The sequence below is a fragment of the Phyllostomus hastatus genome, unplaced genomic scaffold (genome assembly GCF_019186645.2).
Source record: "Phyllostomus hastatus isolate PE091 unplaced genomic scaffold, TTU_PhHast_1.1 phas_scaffold_1066, whole genome shotgun sequence".
Lineage (NCBI taxonomy): Eukaryota > Metazoa > Chordata > Mammalia > Chiroptera > Phyllostomidae > Phyllostomus > Phyllostomus hastatus.
Window position 1 is genome coordinate 15227751 of NW_025334004.1, and position 21358 is coordinate 15249108.

The 21358-nt window shown below is 36.9% G+C and overlaps 1 protein-coding gene across 5 annotated transcripts in view; it reads right to left on the reverse strand.

The window, feature by feature from the left end:
- The window catches only part of NT5C2 (5'-nucleotidase, cytosolic II), a 101848-nt gene that overhangs the window by 76681 nt on the left and 3809 nt on the right, over window positions 1-21358 (reverse strand). For 3 of the 5 annotated variants that reach the window (XM_045853779.1, XM_045853777.1, XM_045853778.1), the window contains one exon: window positions 5267-5386. In XM_045853779.1, the coding sequence (XP_045709735.1) occupies window positions 5267-5367 (101 nt within the window). In that variant the 5' untranslated portion in view covers window positions 5368-5386. Of the gene's footprint in view, window positions 1-5266; window positions 5387-14292; window positions 14335-15286; window positions 15351-21358 lie in introns of those variants that run through there. The other 2 variants (XM_045853780.1, XM_045853782.1) reach the window with 2 other exon arrangements.

A 21358-nucleotide genomic window follows, 5' to 3' on the forward strand; every position in this document is an offset into this window, starting at 1 on the left:
AGAGAAAGAAAAAGAAGACTCCTTGGCATTCCTGAGAATCTATATTTCCTGTGTGATTCTGAATTTATAAAATGTCTATTAAAATTTTAACAACTTGCCCATTTGAATATCTGTATCCACACTAAAATGACAAGTTAATTAAACTTGATGAATAATAGGACTAAAAAGCTAAATGACATTCATGTGATATCTGTAAGCTGTTAAGAGAAAAATACAATTTATCAAACTGGCAGTCCCTGTCTGCATAAAACCTAATGTCTGCTTTTAATTTGAGGTTAAAAAAATCATTAATATTTCTAATTTTCCTAGTGCATCAAGCTGCAGGTTCTACAAAATAATTTTTATTCAAATTCCTTTCTATTCCTTCAGCATATACAATAAATTTCTTTTTGCTGGAGAAGAAACTATTGTTCAACAGGTTTAAATAGAGATGGTATGGCTTTGGAGACCTAAATTTCAATTAAAAATTATTTCAGGTAAGTATACAAAGAACTTTAAATATAAAGTGGCTGTAATTTCTTTTAAAATACGGCAAAAGACTAGTAAATAAAAAATTCACAAGCCTAATTACTATCAATTTTCAGTTCAACATGACTTAAAAACCCCCACTTCTGAATTCATAAGCTGTTTTCACAAAGAAAGAGCCAACTCACTTGTAGAAATTCTTCTATACTGTAATCATTGAAACTTTAAAAGGTAAAACCAAATACCTGACTTCAGCATCGTGGGCACAGTCAATGTGGAAAGCAGATGAGAAATGAAACTGTTCCATTCTTGGATTTGGTAGATACAGGCTCTGATCTGTACTGATCACTATCAGAATCCAGGTGTTAAACAAGGAACAATTTAAGAGGTCTAACCTCCTCCACTCAAGCCACTGTAACACCTGAGCAGTTCAGCCTATCTCATGACCACATAGCAAAACATATTGCAATGAAGGGCTTGGCCTGATGATTAACCAGCCAAGAAGACTCAACAGCCATAACAAGGAAATGGAAGAACAGTCATACATTTTCAAGGCTGGTTTCTTAATAATGACACATGACCAACATTTCTATATTGAAATTTAAGAGACAAACATTAAGCAAGAAAAAAGCTAGAAGTTAGATGTTTATTTGCTTAACTAAAAATATTTACCTTCTTCTGAAAGTGAATTCTAAGGCATCACATACAACGTACAGTTTATCATAAATGTTCACATAGTCTACCTAAATGAGCCAATGATAAATTATCATCCACAATAAATGTCTTTAATAAAAAGCCCTGGAAACAGAATACTCTATAAATTGACTTAACTAGGAAGCTAAAATAAATGTCTTCTAAATAGTTTCAATTTAAAAGTTTTAATTAATGAAAGCAAACAGCTACAAGAGTTCAAAAACTCATTTTTTATATTAAAAGGAAATTTTGCAATATGCTACAATGAATGAAACTTGAGAACTGTATGATCAGTGAAATAAGTCAGTCACAAAAAGACAAATATTGTATGATTCCACTTATATGAAGTACTCTGAATGGTCAAAATCATAAAGACAAAGTATAATAGGGGTTGTCTGTCAGGGGCTGGAGAGCAAGGAGAATGAGGAGTTATTGTTTAATAGGTATAAAGTTCCAATTTTACAAGATGAAAAAAGTTACAGGGATGCACAATGTGAATGTACTTAATATCATCAATAACTCAAAAATGGTGAAGATGGTAAATTTTATGTTGTGTATACTTTACTACAATAAAAAAAGTTTTCAATGATCTAAAAATTCAAATCTATGAAGGTGCTTTTTCTACTTATATTATTTCAGAGTTTACTACTATATGAAGAACGTTGAGCACTGAGACTGTCTAAAATCTTCCAGGAAATATCATTCCGAATGAGTCAGAAGTACACTCAGGATATGACATTAAATACAATTAGGACATTTGGTATTTATACCACATGATCTCACTTCATTGCATAATTCTAGCCCTTGTTTCCACTGATGTCACATCGTAACCAAATGTATACTTTATAGAAAAAAAAAGAGCAAATAATTAAATAGCAAGTATAAAACACCTCCATCCATATAAATCTCTTCCAAATGCACCTTATACGTTTCTTTCATATGGATACATGTAAACACTGTTTCACTTTAATTCCCATGCATATCTAGCAGCATGTCTCACACACTGCACAGAATCATTAGTACCACTGACTGATTTTGAGTCTTCACTTTTATGGGAACCTGAAATGTTTTTACCTTTTCAGGGTTTAAGGAATAACAGCAGCCTAAACATCTAGAAATGCTACATAGCCAGCAGATGTTTCTATTTGATAGAGTTAGATTAATTTGTTATGAAATACCCTGTTTCCTTTGAATAAACACACACTAGAGAACTGTCAGGAGGGCTGATATCATGACCTGAGCCAGTGACTAGTAGGAGTTAGTTCAGTAAATGCTTGCAGATCAGTTGATTAAAGACTCTAACATTGCCCGCTGCCATCCAGTAGGAAAAAGTGCCAGGCCAGATAAAACAAGGTGGAAGACCACATTCGGCCGGTGGGCCTTGTGTTTGCCACCTTCGGGTTAGAGCACCATCCTGATGTGCTAAGGTTGCAGGTTCACTCCCTAGTCAGGGCACATATAAGAATCAACGAATGAATGCATAACTAAGTGGGACAAATCGCTTTGTCTTCCTGTCTCCTTTCCTCCCTCTAAAATCAATAAATAAAAATTTTAGCCCTGGCTGGCATAGCTCAGTGGATTGAGCGCAGCCTGAGAACCAAAGCATTGCAGGTTCGATTCCCAGTCAGGGCATATGCCTGGGTTGCAGGCCACGGCCCCCAGCAACCGCACATTGATGTTTCTCTCTCTCTCTCTCCCCCTCCCTTCTCTCTCTAAATAAATAAATAAGTAAATAAAATCTTTAAAATTGTTTTAAAAGACTCTAACATGCAGTTGTGGATCATAAGCTCCCAAGTAAGCAATTATTAAGTTCAAAGCAAGAAACATTTATTGAGCCTAGAGTTTTTGGTTTGTTTTTTTTTTAACCTTTTTTTAAAAGATTTTATTTATTTATTTTTAGAGAGGGAAGGGGGGGTGGGGGTGAGGGGGGGAGAGAGAGAGAGAGAGAGAGAGAGAGAGAGAGAGAAATCAATGTGCGGTTGCTGGGGGCCATGGCCTGCAACCCAGGCATGTGCCCTGACTGGGAATCGAACCTGCAATGCTTTGGTTCACAGCCCGCGCTCAATCCACTGAGCTACGCCAGCCAGGGCGAGCCTAGAGTTTTTAAAGTTGGAAGAAACCTTAGAGATCTTCCTATTTAATCCCATCTGTTTACAGATGAAGAACCACCCAGAGAGGCAAAATGGCCTCCCCAGGATCACAAGTCACAAAACCTGAACCCAGTTCTCCTGACTGACTCCAACTGTCCACTTCTTTTACACAGCCTAGAACTAATTTCAGAGACAGAGTTATAACCTTGTATTCTGTCACCTTCACAAATGTTCCTACATCCAATGTGTCACAAATACACTCCACATTTGACCTTACACATTTACATTTTTAAGGCAGATAAAATCAGTTGTATTTCCTAAATCTTGATTATTAAAATTATGTACAAAAATTCAATATAAATTAAATCTTTTGGTTCCTTTGAAGCATACCACCAGTATAAATATGGCTTATTTTTCTTTCTTTGGTAGACTTGCACCAATAAGTGATCAAAACAGAAAACTGGGAGCCATAAAACAAGGTAAATGAGTACACTGCCAACAGTGGGTTGGACTGGAGCTTCTACCTTGTCAAGACAGAGATTTATTGTCAGCCCACATGTTTAATTCAGGTCACATTCTTGAGCTCCAGGAGTATGAGAAATATAAATCTTCACTGGAAGAAGCTGGTGAAAAAGGATGACTTCCACTGTATGAAGCTGTTGTTCAACCCATTCAGCAAATGCTTGAAATTGTTTTGAATGGTGAGAAAACATAAAACCCCTTTAACCACACCAAATCGAGAATGTAGAAGTTATGAGCATTCCCAATGAACATAAAAATCAAAAAGAAAAAAGCAGAAAAGATTATTTAAAATTTGGGGGGAAAAAACCCAGTACACATGTTTTAAATTCAAAAGTGCAAAAATTAGCACATTCCGGGATGTTGAGAGTTCACCATTTGCATCCTCCCAAGAATGTGACACAGGCTGACAAGAAGGTTATCCAGAAAAGTGATCAAAGCTTCTGTATACCACAAGTTAATTGATTTGAATATAAAGCTTTTTACTTCTGAAAGCTGGTTTTTATTTTTCATCTTGAACTATCTCTTGACATAAGTTTTCAAAGATTATTATGAAGTATAAGTAGTATTTATAATACTTGTCCTTATATTATTTTTAATAACATAAACTTTAATGTTTTGGTAAATAAAATTTTTCAAAAGCTACATAGTGAGTGATCTACCATCAGGCAAATGTCACCAGTCTACTTTAAAAGCCAACTATTAATATAATAATTAACTTTCAAAATCATTCAATATCAAAGCAAAAATTATTATCAGTTTATGGTATGGTATATATCAATTAAGAATTTCATTCTTATTAAGGTGCAATTTTCTAGCAGCTGAAGACTTTCTGCTATTAAGGACTTTTATTAAGCAGCAGTGAGAAATAGACAAAGAAAGGCAGCAGGAGCAGCAGTATGGTATGCTAGTGGTTAAAAGTCTACCAGGGGTGTCTAACCTTTAGGCATCTCTGGGCCACACTGAAGAAGAACAGTTGTCTTGGGCCACACATTAAATACACAAACACTAACAAAAACTGATGAACAAAAAAGGGTTTTAAGTAGATTTATGGTTTTGTGTTGGGCCACATTCATAGCCATTCCGGGCCGCATTCGGCCCATGGGTTGGATACTCCTGGTAGACTCTGGACTAGGTTTGAACCATTAACTCACTATATAAACTAAATTACCTAATTTCTCTGTACATTAATTTCATCATCTGTAAAATGAAAATAATAAGCCCTGGCTGGTGTGGCTCAGTGGATTGACTGCCAGAAGGGTCGCTGGTTTGATTCCCAGTCACGGCACATGCCTGGGTTATGGGCCAGGTCCCCAGTAAGGGGCGCATGACAGGCAACCACACACTGATGTTTCTTTCCCTCTCTTTCTCCCTCCCTTCCCCTTTCTCTAAGAATAAATAAAATCTTTTTTTAAAAAAGTCTAACCAATATTTCTCTTAAAAATATGACAATAATATGTGCTCACTTTATATAGTTGTTTTGAACACAAAATACTTACCGATGATAGGCTTCTCGCCGATACTTTTTCAAGGCCTGCTTATCCATGTTAGCAGGCAGATCTGCTGCATTCTGTAACCGGTCACTCCAGGAGGTTGTCATTTTAATGGTATGCTGAATTCTAGAGAAGAAAATCAGTATTATAATTTAGTAAGCTTAATACTGGCACCTATATGCTAATAACTGATTTTTTTTAATTAGAAAAACTCTAACTTGCAAATGCCTGATATAATTATCTATTTAAGGATACTGAATATGGCAAATATACTAAAAATACATACTGACACATCTAAACTATGTAAATTTAGAAAATTGTTTTATATAGTGATTTCTATACAGAAAGATCATATGTATCATTGCAAAATAATAAAGCATAACTAACTTCAATCCTAAATTCTAGAAAAGGGACTGAGACCACAGGTTTATGGAAGTATATAATTTTCAGTTTACATGTTTCAAAATGTGTAAACAATTTTAAAATCCTGATCAACATACCAAGCTCAATCAATGGTAAATAATGAATTGTGTTGATTTCTAATTTTATCATACTTTTACATTTTTATATAAAAATTATTTTTCAGCTGGTATAAAAGACTAAAAGAAATAAACTAAAACATTTCATCTCATTAGTGAACATCTAAAACAAGGTGAGCAGCTAAGTGTCTACCTTAAATATTTTAACACTAGGCACTATTCTAGGTTTTATTTATATTTTTAAGATTTTCATCTGTAAATAATTTTAAATAAGAAATGAAAAATATCCTTGCCCTGGCTGGTATGGCTCAGTAGACTGAGTACCAACCTGAGAACTGAAAAGTCACAGGTTCGATTCCCAGTCAGGGCACGTGACTGGGTTATAGGCTGGGTCCCTGGTTGGGGGGTGTGCAAGAGACAACCAATCGAAAAGAGACAACCAATACATGTCTTGCATACTGATGTTTCTCTTGCTCTCTTTCTCCCTCCCCTTCCCTCCCTCTAAAATAAGTATTTTTAAAAATGGAAAATATCCTTTTAAACATAAAAAGTATAACATTTTATTAAAGTACCAATGTTTGGTAAAACAAACAGACTTACTAGGGACCTGGGGTGTGTTTGTGTGCTGCGAGAATGTGTGTGTCACCATTACTACAACTGGAATCTGCATTCATAAGCTACTACATTTTGCAAATCATTTTGTGTCTCATTTATTTGTCTTTTCTGCTATATCTTTGTTTTTGAGTGCCAACATTAAAAATGATCAGAATTATCTCCTGTTTTAAACTTAAAAATCATTTAATACAGCTAAATAGAACATATAAAATTGACTTTCTTATTAGACACTAACTACTACTAAAACATATACCTAAAACTATTTGGGGTGATTCTTCCATTTCTGGAAAAAAATTTATTATGCTTTATAACTTCTTTTGTATTTATCTGTATTTTCTGATTTAATTCATTGTCTCTGATAATAAAACATACATTTTTGTTTTTGCTAAAACAAACAAACAAATGGACTTATAGATACCAAGTTGCCAAAAGAAGGAAGCTTGAAGGACTGGAAGAAAACAGGGAAGGGATTAAGCAAGATAAATTGGCAGTTATGAAACAGTCATGAGGGTGTAAAGTACAACATAGGGAATATAATCAATAATATTGTAATAACTATATACATTGCCAGGTGGATACAAGGCTTATTATCCAGGGGGATCATTTTGTTAAGTTATATAAATGTCTAGCTATCATGCAATACACCTGAAACTAATAGAATACTGAATGTTACCTGTAACTGACAAAAGTTAAAATACCAATATATGTGAAAACATCTGCAACCCAATTTATTTCCAATTTTGAAAATGCTAACCATTTATGACATTAAGTCAATTTTTAAATAAACCATCTTTATAGCTTTTTAAGTAATTTATTGAGGCAAAATTCTCATAAGAAAATTATTTTAAAGTAAGTCAATGGCATTTAGTACATTAATTATGTTAGGCAACCACCACCTTTATCAAGTTCCAAAATATTTCCATCACTACAAACTAAAACCCTTTACCCATTAAGAAGTTTCTTTTCATTTTCCCTAACCCTCAGCCCCTGACAACCACCACTCTGGATTTTGCCTCTATGGATTTATCTACTATGGAAATTTCACATAAATAGAATCATACAATATGTAACCTTTTGTATCAACCTTCTTTCACTTTGCATATTTTCAAGTTCCATCCATGTTGTACTATGTCTCAGACACTTCATCTTTGTTATGGCTGAATAATAAATATTCCTCTGTATTTATATACCATAAAATTTGTTTATCCATTCTTCTGTTGATGGATATTTGGACTATTTCCACCTTTTTGGCTATTATAAATAGCTTTACTATGAGCATTTATTTAACAATGTATTTGCTTGAATGCCAGTTTTCAATTCTATTGGATATGCTCATGTACTTGGTCTGTAATATTTTTTAAGTAATTAAGATTTTCAAACAGTGTTTATAGAATAAAAGCACTGGTACTTACAAAAGAGCCCAGATAAAATCTTATTCAAGTATAAAATTAACTTGAGAAGTTATTTGCTAGATTATTATAATGTAATCTAAATATACTGAAGACTTTTTATTTTAAAAAATTCATGTAGCAAATCCAGACTATTCTGTCAACCAAAAAAGGAGAATTTTTGAAAGTCAAGTGTTACAACTGAACTGCAATGATTTTTTTTTTTTTTTCCATTTTCGGTAGGGGTGAGAGAGTGGACCAGGACTATTACCTTACATAAGTTTAAATAACACTCAGAAGTGAAATTTGTATTCTGTGATAAATTAAGAGATCCCAGAATAGTCATGCCATTAAAGAAAGATTCTAACCAAATTTCTACAGCAATTATAATAAATAAAATAAAGCATAGAAAATAAAATTTATTTAGTGTTAAGACCTCAGACACATTCAAATTTTCAAAAATCTCAAACAGTATCACAGAAGTCTACCTCTTACTTTTTGTATTTAAAAATTAGCAGATCTACCCTGGCTGATGTGGCTCAGTGGATTAAGCGTTGGCCTATGAACTGAAAGGTCGCTGATTCAATTCCAGGTCAGGGTATAGGCCTGGGTTGTGGGCGGGTCCCCAGTTGGGGGTGTGTAAGAGGCAATCAGTTGATGTTTCTCTCACATATCGATGTTTGTCTCCCTCTCTTCTTCCCCTCTCTTTCTCCCTCCTTCCTCTCTAAGAATAAAGTCTTTAAAAAAATAAATTAGGAGATCTGCAAAGGGTAAACCCTCTTATCTTATCTGCATATTGATTGTGTGATGAGAAAACTACCTGAGTCCTAAAAGAGAACCAGCTCAAAGATTTAAAGGAACAATCTCTGAAGCTCACAAGGCTGGGGATAGTTCCTGTACCAATCACCCAAAAACTAGTTACACAGTATTTAAGTAAAGTAGTTGGAGTGGTTTTGAGACTATAGTAGGGCAAAATTATCTAGACTAACGCCGTTCTGGTCCTGCCTACCAAAGGTTAAAAGACCTGCAAAGATCAAACTGCTTCCAAGTAACTTACCATGACAAAAAACAGCTCAAGAAGATTCACATAAACATAAAAATATCCAGCATCCAAGAAGATTAAAATTTATAAAATCAGCAGCATTCAAAGAAACAGAAAATATAATCCACAACGAGGAGAAACAAACCCGTAAATGACACAAGTGATAGAATTAATTCTCAAAGCTGTTACTATAATTGAATAACATATATAATTCAAACAATACAAAGGCTGAAAACATTAAATACAAACATGAAAACTAAAAAAAGAGACTCAAATCAAATATCTAGAAATGACAAGCACAGTATCTGAAAAGAAAAATATTCTAGATAGGATCAAGGGCAGATTAGACACTGAAGATGACTGAACTTGAAAGCATAGTAATAGAAACTATCCAAACTAAAATAGAAAAAAAGACTAAAAGAAACTGACAGAGCATCAGTAAGCTATGCAATGATTTCAAGCAGCTCAATATACATGTAATTGGAGGCCACAAAGGAAGACAAAAAAAAAAATTAAAGAAATAGTGGGTAAAAATAACCAAGTTTAATGAAGACTATAAATCCACAGATCCAAGAAAATAGCAAACTCCAAGCAAGCACAAGAAACAAGAAAATTACACTAGGACACATTGTAGGATAGGTTAGAGATGCAACATAGCTCCAGCAGTAAAGGAACCTGGGAAATGCTGGACTGTGTTTAACCTCTGTGACTGTTTAACCCTCTGTAGCCTCTGGCTTGGCTGACTACCCAGAAAGCAGGAATGCCGCCCAAAGGTCATGCCCCCAAGGAAGGAGGTTAATGAATGTACAGAGTGTGATAACTGCCTGATGTTATCTGTTAACTTATAAATGCATTGTTGTTCATGGTGGTCTACCATGACTACCCACCATACGGTTTTACTATTAACCCCCTATTAAAAAAACACTGTCCTGAGAGGGGAATGGATTTCTTCTCAGCCCGCCACCACTGGGAACAAGCAGCTGCTCTGCCTGTGTATGTACTGTATTTTGCTGTGTATAATGTGCACTTTTTTGCCCAAATTTTTGAGGGAAAAATAGGATGTGCATTATACATGGGTAGTACCTCAAATACCTTGTATCCACTCATGTCTAGTAATTATCTGTTACATAAAATTTCTTGTACCATAATGTTCAAAAATAAATACTAAAGTTCCTTTATAATACTAAAAACAAGTATCTAAATATAAATTAAAAATTGAATTTAAAAAATTAAAACAAAAGATTTTTTCCGTGAAAGTTTGGGCCAAAAATGTGGCTGCACATTATACAGAGCAAAATACCGTAAGCTGCTCTTATGAATTTGAATAAGGCTATGTGTCAGTTCTTTGTAATCAATCCTGAACTTAGACTTTTTGGGCTTTCACCAACACACATCAAAATCAATTCCTTAAAAACTGTGATAAAGAGAAAACATTAAAAAGCAGCTAGACACACAATAGAGTATACAGATGTCATATTAAAAAGTTGTACACCTGAAATTTGCTTAATAGTATTAATCAATGTTACCCAAGTAAATTTTGTTTTTAAAAAATTACAGGCACCCCTGCTGGTGTAGCTCAGTGGACTGAACGTTGGCCTGTGAACCAAAGGATAGCCGGGGTAGCCAGTTCAATTCCCAGTCTGGGGACATGCCTGGGTTGAGGGCCAGGTCCCTGGTTGGGGGTGTGTGAGAGGCAACCACACACTGGTGTTTCTTTCCCTCTCTTTCTCCCTCTCTTCCCCTCTCTAATAATAAATAAATAAAACCTTTAAAAAACTTACGGGGAAGTAAATTCTTACTAAAGAAGCAAATAGTCAGGGACTTCTAGTCAAGATGGCATTGTAGGTAAATGCTATGCCCGCCTCCCCCCACAACCACGTCAAAGTAACAAAATTAGAGAACCAGCACCCCTGAGAACCACCAGCCTCACTGAACAGAACTCCTATAACTAAGGCTATAAAGAAGCCACCTCAAGACTGGTAGTGGGGCTTGAGATGCAAATGGACTGGTCCCACAACCACGTGCAGGGGATGAATCAGAAGGGGCATCTTACTTTGCAGGTCCCAGCCCCATACAGGGACAGGAATTCCCACAACAGCTGTCTGTCAAAATCAGCAGGGACTCAGTCCCCATGAGATGGAGGACTCTTGTAGACACAGGTGTCATCTTAAAAGGCAAGAGCACAGATTCACAAACACTTGCTCTAAGCTCCAAGTAGGAATAGCTCAAAAAAATTCAGAAACATATGGAGAGGAACTAAATTGCTTTCAGGGCACAGGCTAAAGGGACAACTTTCTCCCGGACTAAAGGGCCAGCAAGTGCCACTATTCCTCTGTTGAGCCCTCCCGCACAAAGCCTGAAGGCCCAAGTGGTCACCAAATCTGAGTCTCTATTAACCTGGCTAATAGGGCTCTCTCCCCACCTTGGTGATTCGGAGACCCAACCAAGCCCATCCGATTCACACTCCTAGCCTGAACCTTTGAGAAGCTAATCCACACAAGCAGCCTGGGCCTGCACTGCAGACTAAAATCTGTCCAATGTCCACAAACTGCAGACAAGCAGCAGTCGGTCTCTGTGTGCCGTGTGTTCCTCGGCCAAGTAAGCCCCAAGCCCTGCACTAGTGGCAGCCAGCCTCAGTTCAGGGTATAACCACTCTAAGGGTTCTCCAAGCCACAGGCATCTACCAACCATAGCTCACTTTGCAACTACAACCAGGTGCCCCTGGGCCAGACACAGGCATGGCTGATCCTGACCTGCACCACAACCCCTCCCAAGAGGCCCCAGAACTACCACACCGGGTGGCCGACTTCAGACCACACAGAGACCCATCAAATTAGCATGGCAAATACCCAAAGGGTGGACCCTGGTAGGCACCAGAGCGCTGCTAAATCAAATCCCACTCCATGAGGTCAGCCCCCACACAGCAGCTTCTCTGCTGCTGTCAAGGTCAGTTGTTACAGCCAGTCGGCCCAAGCGTCAATCCCACTCACTGATGGACAAACAGCAATCAAGACTCAACTACAGTAGGAGGATAAACACAACCTACACAAGAGACACTTCTGGAGCACCCAGGTTAGATCAACAGGGAGACTGTACCACTGAGCCCCACAGGACACCTACTACATAAGGTCACTCTGCCAAGATTGGGAGACACAGCAAATTACCTAATACACAGAAACAAACAGAAGGAGGCAGCCAAAGTGAGACAAAGAAATATGCCCCAAATGAAAGAACAATACAAATCTCCAGAAACACAACTAAACACAATAGAGACAAGCAATCTACCAGATGCAGAGTTCAAAAATAGGCCATGAGGCTGCTCAATGAAGTTAGGGGAGGAACAGATTATGTCAGTAAGAACCTCAACAAGAAGATAAGAAACAAAAAAGGAGATAAAAACAAAAAGAACTATTTAGAAATGAAAAATACAATAACTGAAATGAAGAATACACTAGATAAACTCAAACAGATTAGCAAAGAACAACACCCAATCATAACAGCAAAAAGCAAAAAAAAGAATTTAAAAAATGAGGATAGTTTAAGGGACCTCTGGGACAACATGAAGCATAACAAGAGGTACCAGAAGAAGAGAGACAGCAAGGAATGAAATACCTATTTGAAGAAACAATGGATGAAAACTTCCCTGACCTAGCAAAGGACACACAAGTCCAAAAAGTGCAGTCCTAAACAAGATGAACCCAAACAGGCCACACCAAGACACATCATTTAAATGCCAAAGGTTAAAGACAAAAGAGAGAATCTTAAAACCAGCAAGAAAAAAAAAAAGCATTTACCTACAAAGAAGCTCCCATAAGACTGTTGCTAATTTCTCAGCAAAAACATCACAGGCCTGAAAGGACTGGCACAAAAGTGATGAAGAGTAAGGACTTGCAATCAAGATTACTCTACACAGCAAGGCTATCATTTAGAGACAGAGCTTCCCAGATAAGAAAAAGCTGAAGGAGTTGATCACCACCAAACCAGTACTACCAAAAATGGTAAAGGAACTTCTTTAAGAAAAAGAAAAAAAATCAATACTATGAGAGAAACATCAATTGGTTGCTTCTCGCATACCCCAGACTGGGGACCTGGGCTGCAACCCAGGCGTGTGCCCTGACTGGGAATCAAACCTGTGGCCTTTTGGTTCACAGGCCAGCACTCAGTCCACTGAGCCACACCAGTCAGGGCAAAATCAATACTATAAATAAGAAAATACAGTAAAGAAAAAATTCTCACAGATACAGGCAAACACATACCAAAAACAAAAGACATACAACTAGTTTAGAACCAAAACTAGTACAAAAGTTAAAAGCCAAAAAGTAGGAAAATCATGTGTAATGACAACATAAATTAAGGGACATACACAGATACACACACACGCACAAAAGAATGAAAAAATGACAAAAATTGCCCTGGCCAGTATGGTTCAGTTGGTTGGAGTAACTCCTGTACACTGGAAGGTAGCAGGTTCAATTCCCAGTCAGGGTACATGCCTAGGTTATGGGTTCAACCCCCAGTTGGGGTGTGTATGAGAGGCAAATGATTGATGTTTCTCATATTGATGTTTCTCTCCTCTCTCTCCCCCTCCCTTCCCCTCTCTCTAAAATCAATAAATATGTCCAACGATGAGGATAAGAAAATAAAAATAATAATAATAATAATGACAAAAACATAAAAGTGGAAGGGATGGGTAAAAATGGCAGTGATTTTAAAATGTGTCCAGCCCTGACTGGTGTGGCTCAGTGAGTTGGGCGTCACTCCGCAAACTGCAAGGTTGCTGGTTTGAATACCAGTTGGGGGCATGTAAGCAGCAACCAATTGATGTTTCTATTGCACATAGATGTCTCTGTCTTTCTCCCTCCCTTCCCCTCTCTAAAAAAATAAATAAATCTCTTGCACATCAATACTTCTCTCCCTCTCTCTCTTCCTCCCCCAGCTCTAAAAATAAATAAATAAAATATTTTTAAAATAAGAAATTACTTTGACCGGCAGTAAAATCTCAGACATTGCTTACAACAGTATTTTTTTTCTGATATATCTTCTTAGGCAAGGGAAATAAAAAGTTTTTGCATAGCAAAGGAAACCATTAACAAAATGAAAAGACAACCCACTGAATGGAAGAACATATTCACCAATGATATACTGATAGGGTTAAAATCCAAATTTATTTTAAAAACTTGTAAAACACCACTAAAAAATCAAACACCCCAATTAAAAAATGTGCCAAGAATCTGAAATAGACCCTTCTCCAAAGAGGACATACAGATGGCCAATAGACATATGAAAAAATGCTAAATGTCACTAATCATCAGAAAAATACAAATTAAAACCACAATGAAATATCACCTCACACCTGTCATAACGGCTATCATAAGTAAATCAACAAAGAGCAAGTGCTGGGGAGGTCGTGGAAAAAAGAGAACCCTTCTGCATTACTGGTGGGAGTGCAGATTGGTGCAGCCACTGGGGAAAGCAGTATGGAGTTACATCAAAAAATTAAGCACTCACTGGTATGGCTCAGTGGGCTGGGTGTCCTCCCACAAACCGAAAGGTTGCTGGTTTGATTCCCAGTAAGAGCACATGTCTGGGGTGCAGGCCAGGTCACCGTTTAGGGGCGTGCAAGAGGCAACCAATCAATGTTTCTCTCACACACAGATGTTTCTCTTCCTCTCTTTCTTCCTCCCATCCCCTCTCTCTAAAAATAAAGAAATAAAATCTTTAAAAAAGTTTTTTTTTATTTTTTAAAAAGTCATGATTCTTTCTCTTTCGCAATAAATTAGAGCTAATAATTAAAGAAAAGATTTTCCTCATATATTTTTTTCCTTCAAATTATTTGCAGAAAAAAATCCAAGTACTCTCTTGAGTCATTCATGGATTAAACAAAATACATCTTATTTTAAAAATTCAACTTACACTTTCAGCAAGAGTCACGCAAAACTTTATTCAACTAAAAATGTAAACACAATGAAATAACCATATTATCACTAACACGCGATAAAATCTGCCATGAAGTCTACACAGTTATGTGAAGGTAAAAGGTGAGATTTTCTTAAATCATTATCTTCACACGATTCTTCATATGAGTTTTCCTATGATCTTACCTAATACATCTCAGCATTACTATGACAGACTTTTGAACTCTATCCAGAGACAGTCTACCTAATGCTTAGCTACAGTGACAATAAAATTAATGTTCTTCATCACCAGGAAAAAAAATAGTTCTGATAAGGTAAACATTTATTTCATTTGTCACCTGTTTATAGTGTCAAGTTTAAAGGATAGTTTTTTCAATAAGACCCAGCAGCAATGAATAAAAAATAGCTCTAAAATTTTAATTCCTTTCAAATAATAATGGTATACTTAGGTAATTCTATTACAATACAAAGCATCCAGCATGAAAAATACGAGAGTAACAACTGAAGTGAACTCTTAAGCATTTAAAATATTGTAGTCTCACACTTTAAAAATAATTCATGGGCAAGAGATACACAATTCTCCTCACCAGTAACATCACCCTCCTCTTCAAAGAAAGGGAAACCAGCTGCCCCAACAGCTCCAGGCAACTGCTGCAAACAGGAAACAAAGACTAACTGAAACTGTGGGGTAACCCTGGTTAGCAACCTGCAGCCTGGTTAGCAAAGCCATTATAAATGTCTGTTTCCGCTCATGTCAATAATTCACTTGTGGCAAAGGTATATTTGGCAAAGTGTTTAATACACATGGCAGTTTGAGTCAAATATTCATTTTTGTTTTTTTTTAGTGACCCAAATATGTTTAGTACTGTGAAATATCCCCTGCTCTATAGCGCTGACAGAATATATTATGGCATAGTCATGGCACTGCGGTTTAGACAAACTTCCTCAGTAACATCCTGTTGGGAAAACTTGAGTGTGCTCATCCAATATAGTACGCACATTATTAAACAAACACCCAGAAACTTTTAAAGAATGAGCTAAAAATCAAAAACTTGTGTTTTCTTCGCCCTGGAAAACACCAATCTGCTTTTCTCAATCCTTTCGGTGATGGGGAGGTCCTACCAAATATTAGTTTTTGAAGTCAGTAAGTATGTCCATGTAGATAATAATGATAACAATAAGTAAATATGAACACTCAGTGTTTTACTAAACTTCATCGGAATTTATTTTGGGTTTCCAATATAAAGCCTGGTACTTACAAGCTTTATAACCAATCATTCTCATTCTAAGAACACTGAACACTGCTCTGAAATTTAAATGGAAAGGATAATGCTGAATGGTTTCTCCAAACTTCTCACCAACCTGAAATTTATTTTAGTCCTCATAAATACAACTTTACTTGCATATTCCATATTAAAATAGCTTACTTTATGGAAGAAGAAAAGTTAAAGCTCTATCCGCCATCTGCATGCCTGGTATCATAAGTAGGCACACTTCACACACTGCCCTTCATAACCTTAGTCCTTGACACATGAGCAAGTCAATAGTTTTAAATAGTTCATGACAAAGGGGTTTTGTTCATTTTTCCTTTCGCTATTCTCATTCAGAGTTCTTTACATCATTTGCTCCAACTTGTACTATATATTCCCATCGAAGGCCAACTTGAGTTTGCACACCAAGTCATGCAGACGGCTAATAAACTGAAACAGAATGGCACTTAATCTACACATATCACTTGCTATTCTCTTACCCTGCTTCATTTTTCTTTTTTGCACGCTGACACTTCCAGACATGAACATATTTGAGTTTGTGCACTGTCAATCCCCTTCTCTAAAATGCAAGCTCCATGAGGGTGAGACTTACTGTGTCTGCCTCTGTACCCCCAGTTCCTCAAACAGCCTGATATACAGTGGCAGAAATAAATGAGCTCTCAAACCTTTAGACTTGAGCTCTTTGCCTTTCAGACACTAATTCTGAGAATGCAAGAATACTGTACAAGTTCTTTTTAATGCTCTAAATGAAACCTCTATGAAATCTTACTCTTGGTTCAGAAATGCGTAAGATTCTTGGCTTGATCAATGTACTATGTTGCTAATGTTACAACATCAGGCCCCAGAACAAAAGCTCCTTGATCACTGATAAAAATAAAACTGAGATCTTGTCAAGTGAGAAATGCAGTACCTGTTGCCTTGACAATTTTTCTTCTTCAAGCAACAACATATTCCAATCTCTAATGTGAAACTGTAATAGGAAATATGTTTCTATGTTCCTAAACTTTCAAAATTATACAAAAAAGACCTAAATTTGTGTTCTCCTGAACATTCTACTGCTGTTATTCCGAGAATTCCATTACCTCTGCCATACCACACAGAATGCTACTCAATCTTTACCAGCATATTAAGGTTGCTTCTAACTGAATGTTTTGAGTAATACCAGACCTTCAGCACATGGTTACTGACACAAAGGAGTAAGCGAGCACGTAAAGAAAACATGTTAAAAGATTGGGCTTCAGGGTATGTAGTATGCCATCTATTTCTTCAAAACACAGCTATAAATAACTAAGGTCTTTCAAAAGCATAAAGATAACAGTGCCAATTTTTACCTTCAGCCAATATATACTTTGTGCCTTTAGTAATGATTCTTGAACATTTTTTTAAAAAGTATGTAAAGCCCTGGCCAAGTGGCTCAGTTGGTTGCAGCATTGTCCTATACACCAAAAAAGGTTGTGGGTTTGATTCCGCTGATCCAGGCACAGACCAAATTGTGAGGTGTGTACGAAGAGGCAACTGATTGATGTCTGTCTGTCTCTGTGTCCCGCACCCCATCCTCTCTCCCCTCTTCCCCCACCCCTTTCTCTCCCCTACTTCTCTCTCTACCCCCTTCTCTCCCTCTCTCCAAAATCAACAAACATATCCTTGGGTGAGGAAATTTTTTTAAAAAGCAGGTAAAAAAATTCTGCTTTATTTTTTTTAATTCATTTTCTTACCAAATAAGCTCCTACTCACCATTCAACTTTGTTTTAGCTGTTATCTTTCCTCTTACAAAATAGAGAAAAATCAGGAAGGCAGAAATAATCACCACAGTATTTCCACCTTTTTGTATATAAATTCACATTCATGGCTTAGTCCATTTATTTGGTGAAAATTCAGAGGTATGCATGTGTTCAATGCCTTAATAATGCTAAAATAATAATAGCTAACATTTATTATTAAATAGTCACTTTTTTAATGTGTTATTCTACACACTGTACATATTTCACCTATTTGACTTCTCACAGGAACAGTATGAATCAGGTACTATTACCTTCATTACATGAAGTAGAAAACAGCATAGGGAAGTTAAGTAATTTGACCAAGGTCATAGAATTATACTTGGGATGAAGTATGCAGATTCTGGAGCCACAATGTGTGGGTTCAAACCTGGCTCCAACATTAGTGAGCTCTAGGATTGAGCAAATTATACAATCACTTCAGTTTCTTCCACTCCCAAATGGTCAGATTCAGTACATTAATAAGTGCAAGGTGCTAGGAATAGTGGCTGCCACACAGTCCTTAGCCCATGGTGTTTAATACCTGCAGCCTCTGCACAATCCAGTACTTGATGTTTAAAGGAATTTTATAACAGCTTTTTACTTTCAGAGTATAAACTTCAGAGTACTCATTAGGTGTCAAGGGCTATACAATCTCACACATTTTTTTATGTTAATCTAAGTATCTTAAATCTAATCTACTATCTGTAGGTGTTTTTGTCCCCTGAAAACTTAGTTCCACACAAAACTATCACATCAAACCCATTACAGAAGTGAATAATTCAAGGCTAAAAATATGGCATTTACTGCCTTCAGATTTGTGAAAGACTAAATGTTTGCTCTCCATGTTACAGGTTGGTCTTATTTAGAGCATGATGCCAGTTAAACTCATAGATATATCCTAAAATTCTTAGAATTTTTTTTTAATCTTCACCCAAGGACATCCTCAATGACCTGAGAGAGAGAAAAACACTGATGTGAAAGAGAAACATCAATCAGTTGCCCTCCCATACATGCCCCAAAGGGGGATCGAACCCTCAACCTTTTAGTGTGTGGAGACAATACTCCAACTAACTGAGCAACCTGGCCAGGGCAAAATTCTTACAATTTTGATACAGAATGTTGAGCTGTTTCAACCTATATGCTTTTAACTGCCTTATTTAGCAGCTCTAAAACATAAACTAGATATACACATGTCCAACTGGATTCTAACATAACTAGTTAAAAAAAAAGTTTGCCAAATGTTTTCCATGGATAACTAGTAAAATACATGTAATATTCATCTTTATGGGCAAATTACTTTAGGAAAAAAACTGTAAAGTAATGGAAATCTGTAGTGTAAAACATTTAGACTGTAATAGATAAGTCTAAATTTTTATTTTCTACACTGTTCTGGCCCAAATTTAGAATCTAACATACACTGTCCTGTCCTCATGAATTTATAGAGAGTAATTTTATGACAAAAAAATGTGACAGAAAAAGAATGTGTAACCCAAATCTTAAATGAATACCATATTAGAGGTAGGCTAAGAAATAACAATACCATTTGTAAACCTACATATGTAAAGTAAAACCATTTAACTTTTAGATGAAAATAGAGATTAAAGCCTTATGGCATCAAGGTAGGGAAGGCTTTCTAGCATAAAAGATAACACAAACTGTAAAGAGGGACAATTTGACTATATTAACATGCAATGCTTACTCCTGCCAAAACATTTCATCTGTATCAAAACATGAGGAGCCCTGGAAAACGTGGCTCAGTGGTTGGAGGGTCCTCCCACAACCAAAAAGTTGCAGGTTCCATTCCGGGTCAAGGCATATGCCTAGTTTGCAAATTCATCCCATCAGGGCTCGGGCACCAGCAACCCCTGGCTCCAGCGCAGATCCCCAGTCTGGGTGTGGATCCACAGTCTGGGTAGCACAGGGAGGCAACCAATCCCTCCTTCACTTGCATCAGTGTTTCTCTCTCTCCCTAAAAAAGCATATGAAAATGTCCCAGGGCGGGGGGAGGGGAGGTGAAGAATTTAAAGAAAAAAACAAACACATAAGGAAATGACCACACAAATCCAAATTGAGGGACATTCTACAACACAACTGGCCTATACTCTTCAAATATACCAATATTATGCAAACAAAAAGTTGGAGAGTTTTTATGGCTTGAAAGTAACTAAAGGGACATGGCAACTAAATGCAATTCATGATCTACGGCTAGATCCTGGACCAGAGGTAGAGCTGAAGAAGAGCTACTGAGGTCATTACTGGGACCCCTGAGAAATTTTCAATATGCACTGGATATTAGATAATAAATGTGGTGATTGTACTGCAGTCTGTAGGACATTATTCTTAGAAAATGCAACTAAATCTTTTCAGGGGTAAAGTATCATGGTATCTGCAACTTACTTTTGTATGGTTCAGGGAAAAAATGTATATGTGAAAGTACTGCTAAATGTGGCAAAATGTTAATAACTGGTGAGTCCAGGTGAAAGGTATTAAGTATATTCTTGAAGTATTATTGCAGTTTTCTGTAGGACTAAAGTTTTTCAAATAAAAAGTTGAAGTAAAAATGTAAAACCTGACCTGGCTGGTGTGGCTCACTGGATTAAGCACCGGCCAGTGCCCCAAAAGGATGCTGGTTCGATTTCCAGTCAGGGCACATGCCTACGCTGCAGGACACGTCCCCAGTTGGGGGAATGTGAGAGGCAACCAATAGATGTTTCTCTCACATACAGAGGTGTGTCTCCCTCTCTTTCTCCCTTCCTTCCCCTCTCTCTAAAATATAAGAAAAAAAATTGTTAAATGTAAAACCTCTGCACAACAAAAAATTAAGAGAAACTATACAGTGAGAAGATATATGCAACACCATAACTGAGAGAGGGTTAGTATGAAATATAGAGAGAGCTACAGACCTGGCTGGTGTGGCTCAGTGGACTGAGTGCCAGGCTACAAAGCAAAGCGTCACCAGTTCAATTCCCAGTCTAGGGCACATGCGTGGGGTGCAAGCCAGGCCCCCAGTAGGGGGCACAGGAGAGGCACCCATACATTGATGTTTCTCTCCCTCTCTTCCTCCCTTCCCCTCTTTCTAAAAATAAACTTTTTTTAAAAAAGCACAAAACTGCAATGTTTAAAAAGAGAGAGAGCTACAAGCCAATGACAGACAAGCCAACAGGCCAACAGAAAAAAAGAATAAAAGATATAAATAGCAATTAGCTAAAAAAGAAACCTTACAATAAATGAATATAAAGAAGTTCAACCTCACTTACAATAAAATGTAATTTAATTTTGCTTTAAAAATTAAAAGTCTGCCCTGGCTGGTGTTGCTCAGTGGATTGAGTGCCAGCCTGCAAACCGAAGTGTCGCTGGTTTGATTCCCAGTCAGGGCACATGCCTGGGTTGCATGCCAGGTCCCCAGTGGGGGGTGCTCAAGAAGCAATCATACATTGGTGTTTCTCTCCCTTTCTTTCTCCCTCCCTTCCCCTCTAAGAGTAAATAAAATCTTCTAAAATTTTAAAATTAAAATTAAAAGACTGACAATATCAATGTTGGCAAAATGGGAACTCTCATGCCCGACTGGTGTGGTTCAGTTGGTTGGGCGTCGGTCCTGCAAAACAAAAGGTCTCCAGTTCAATTCTCG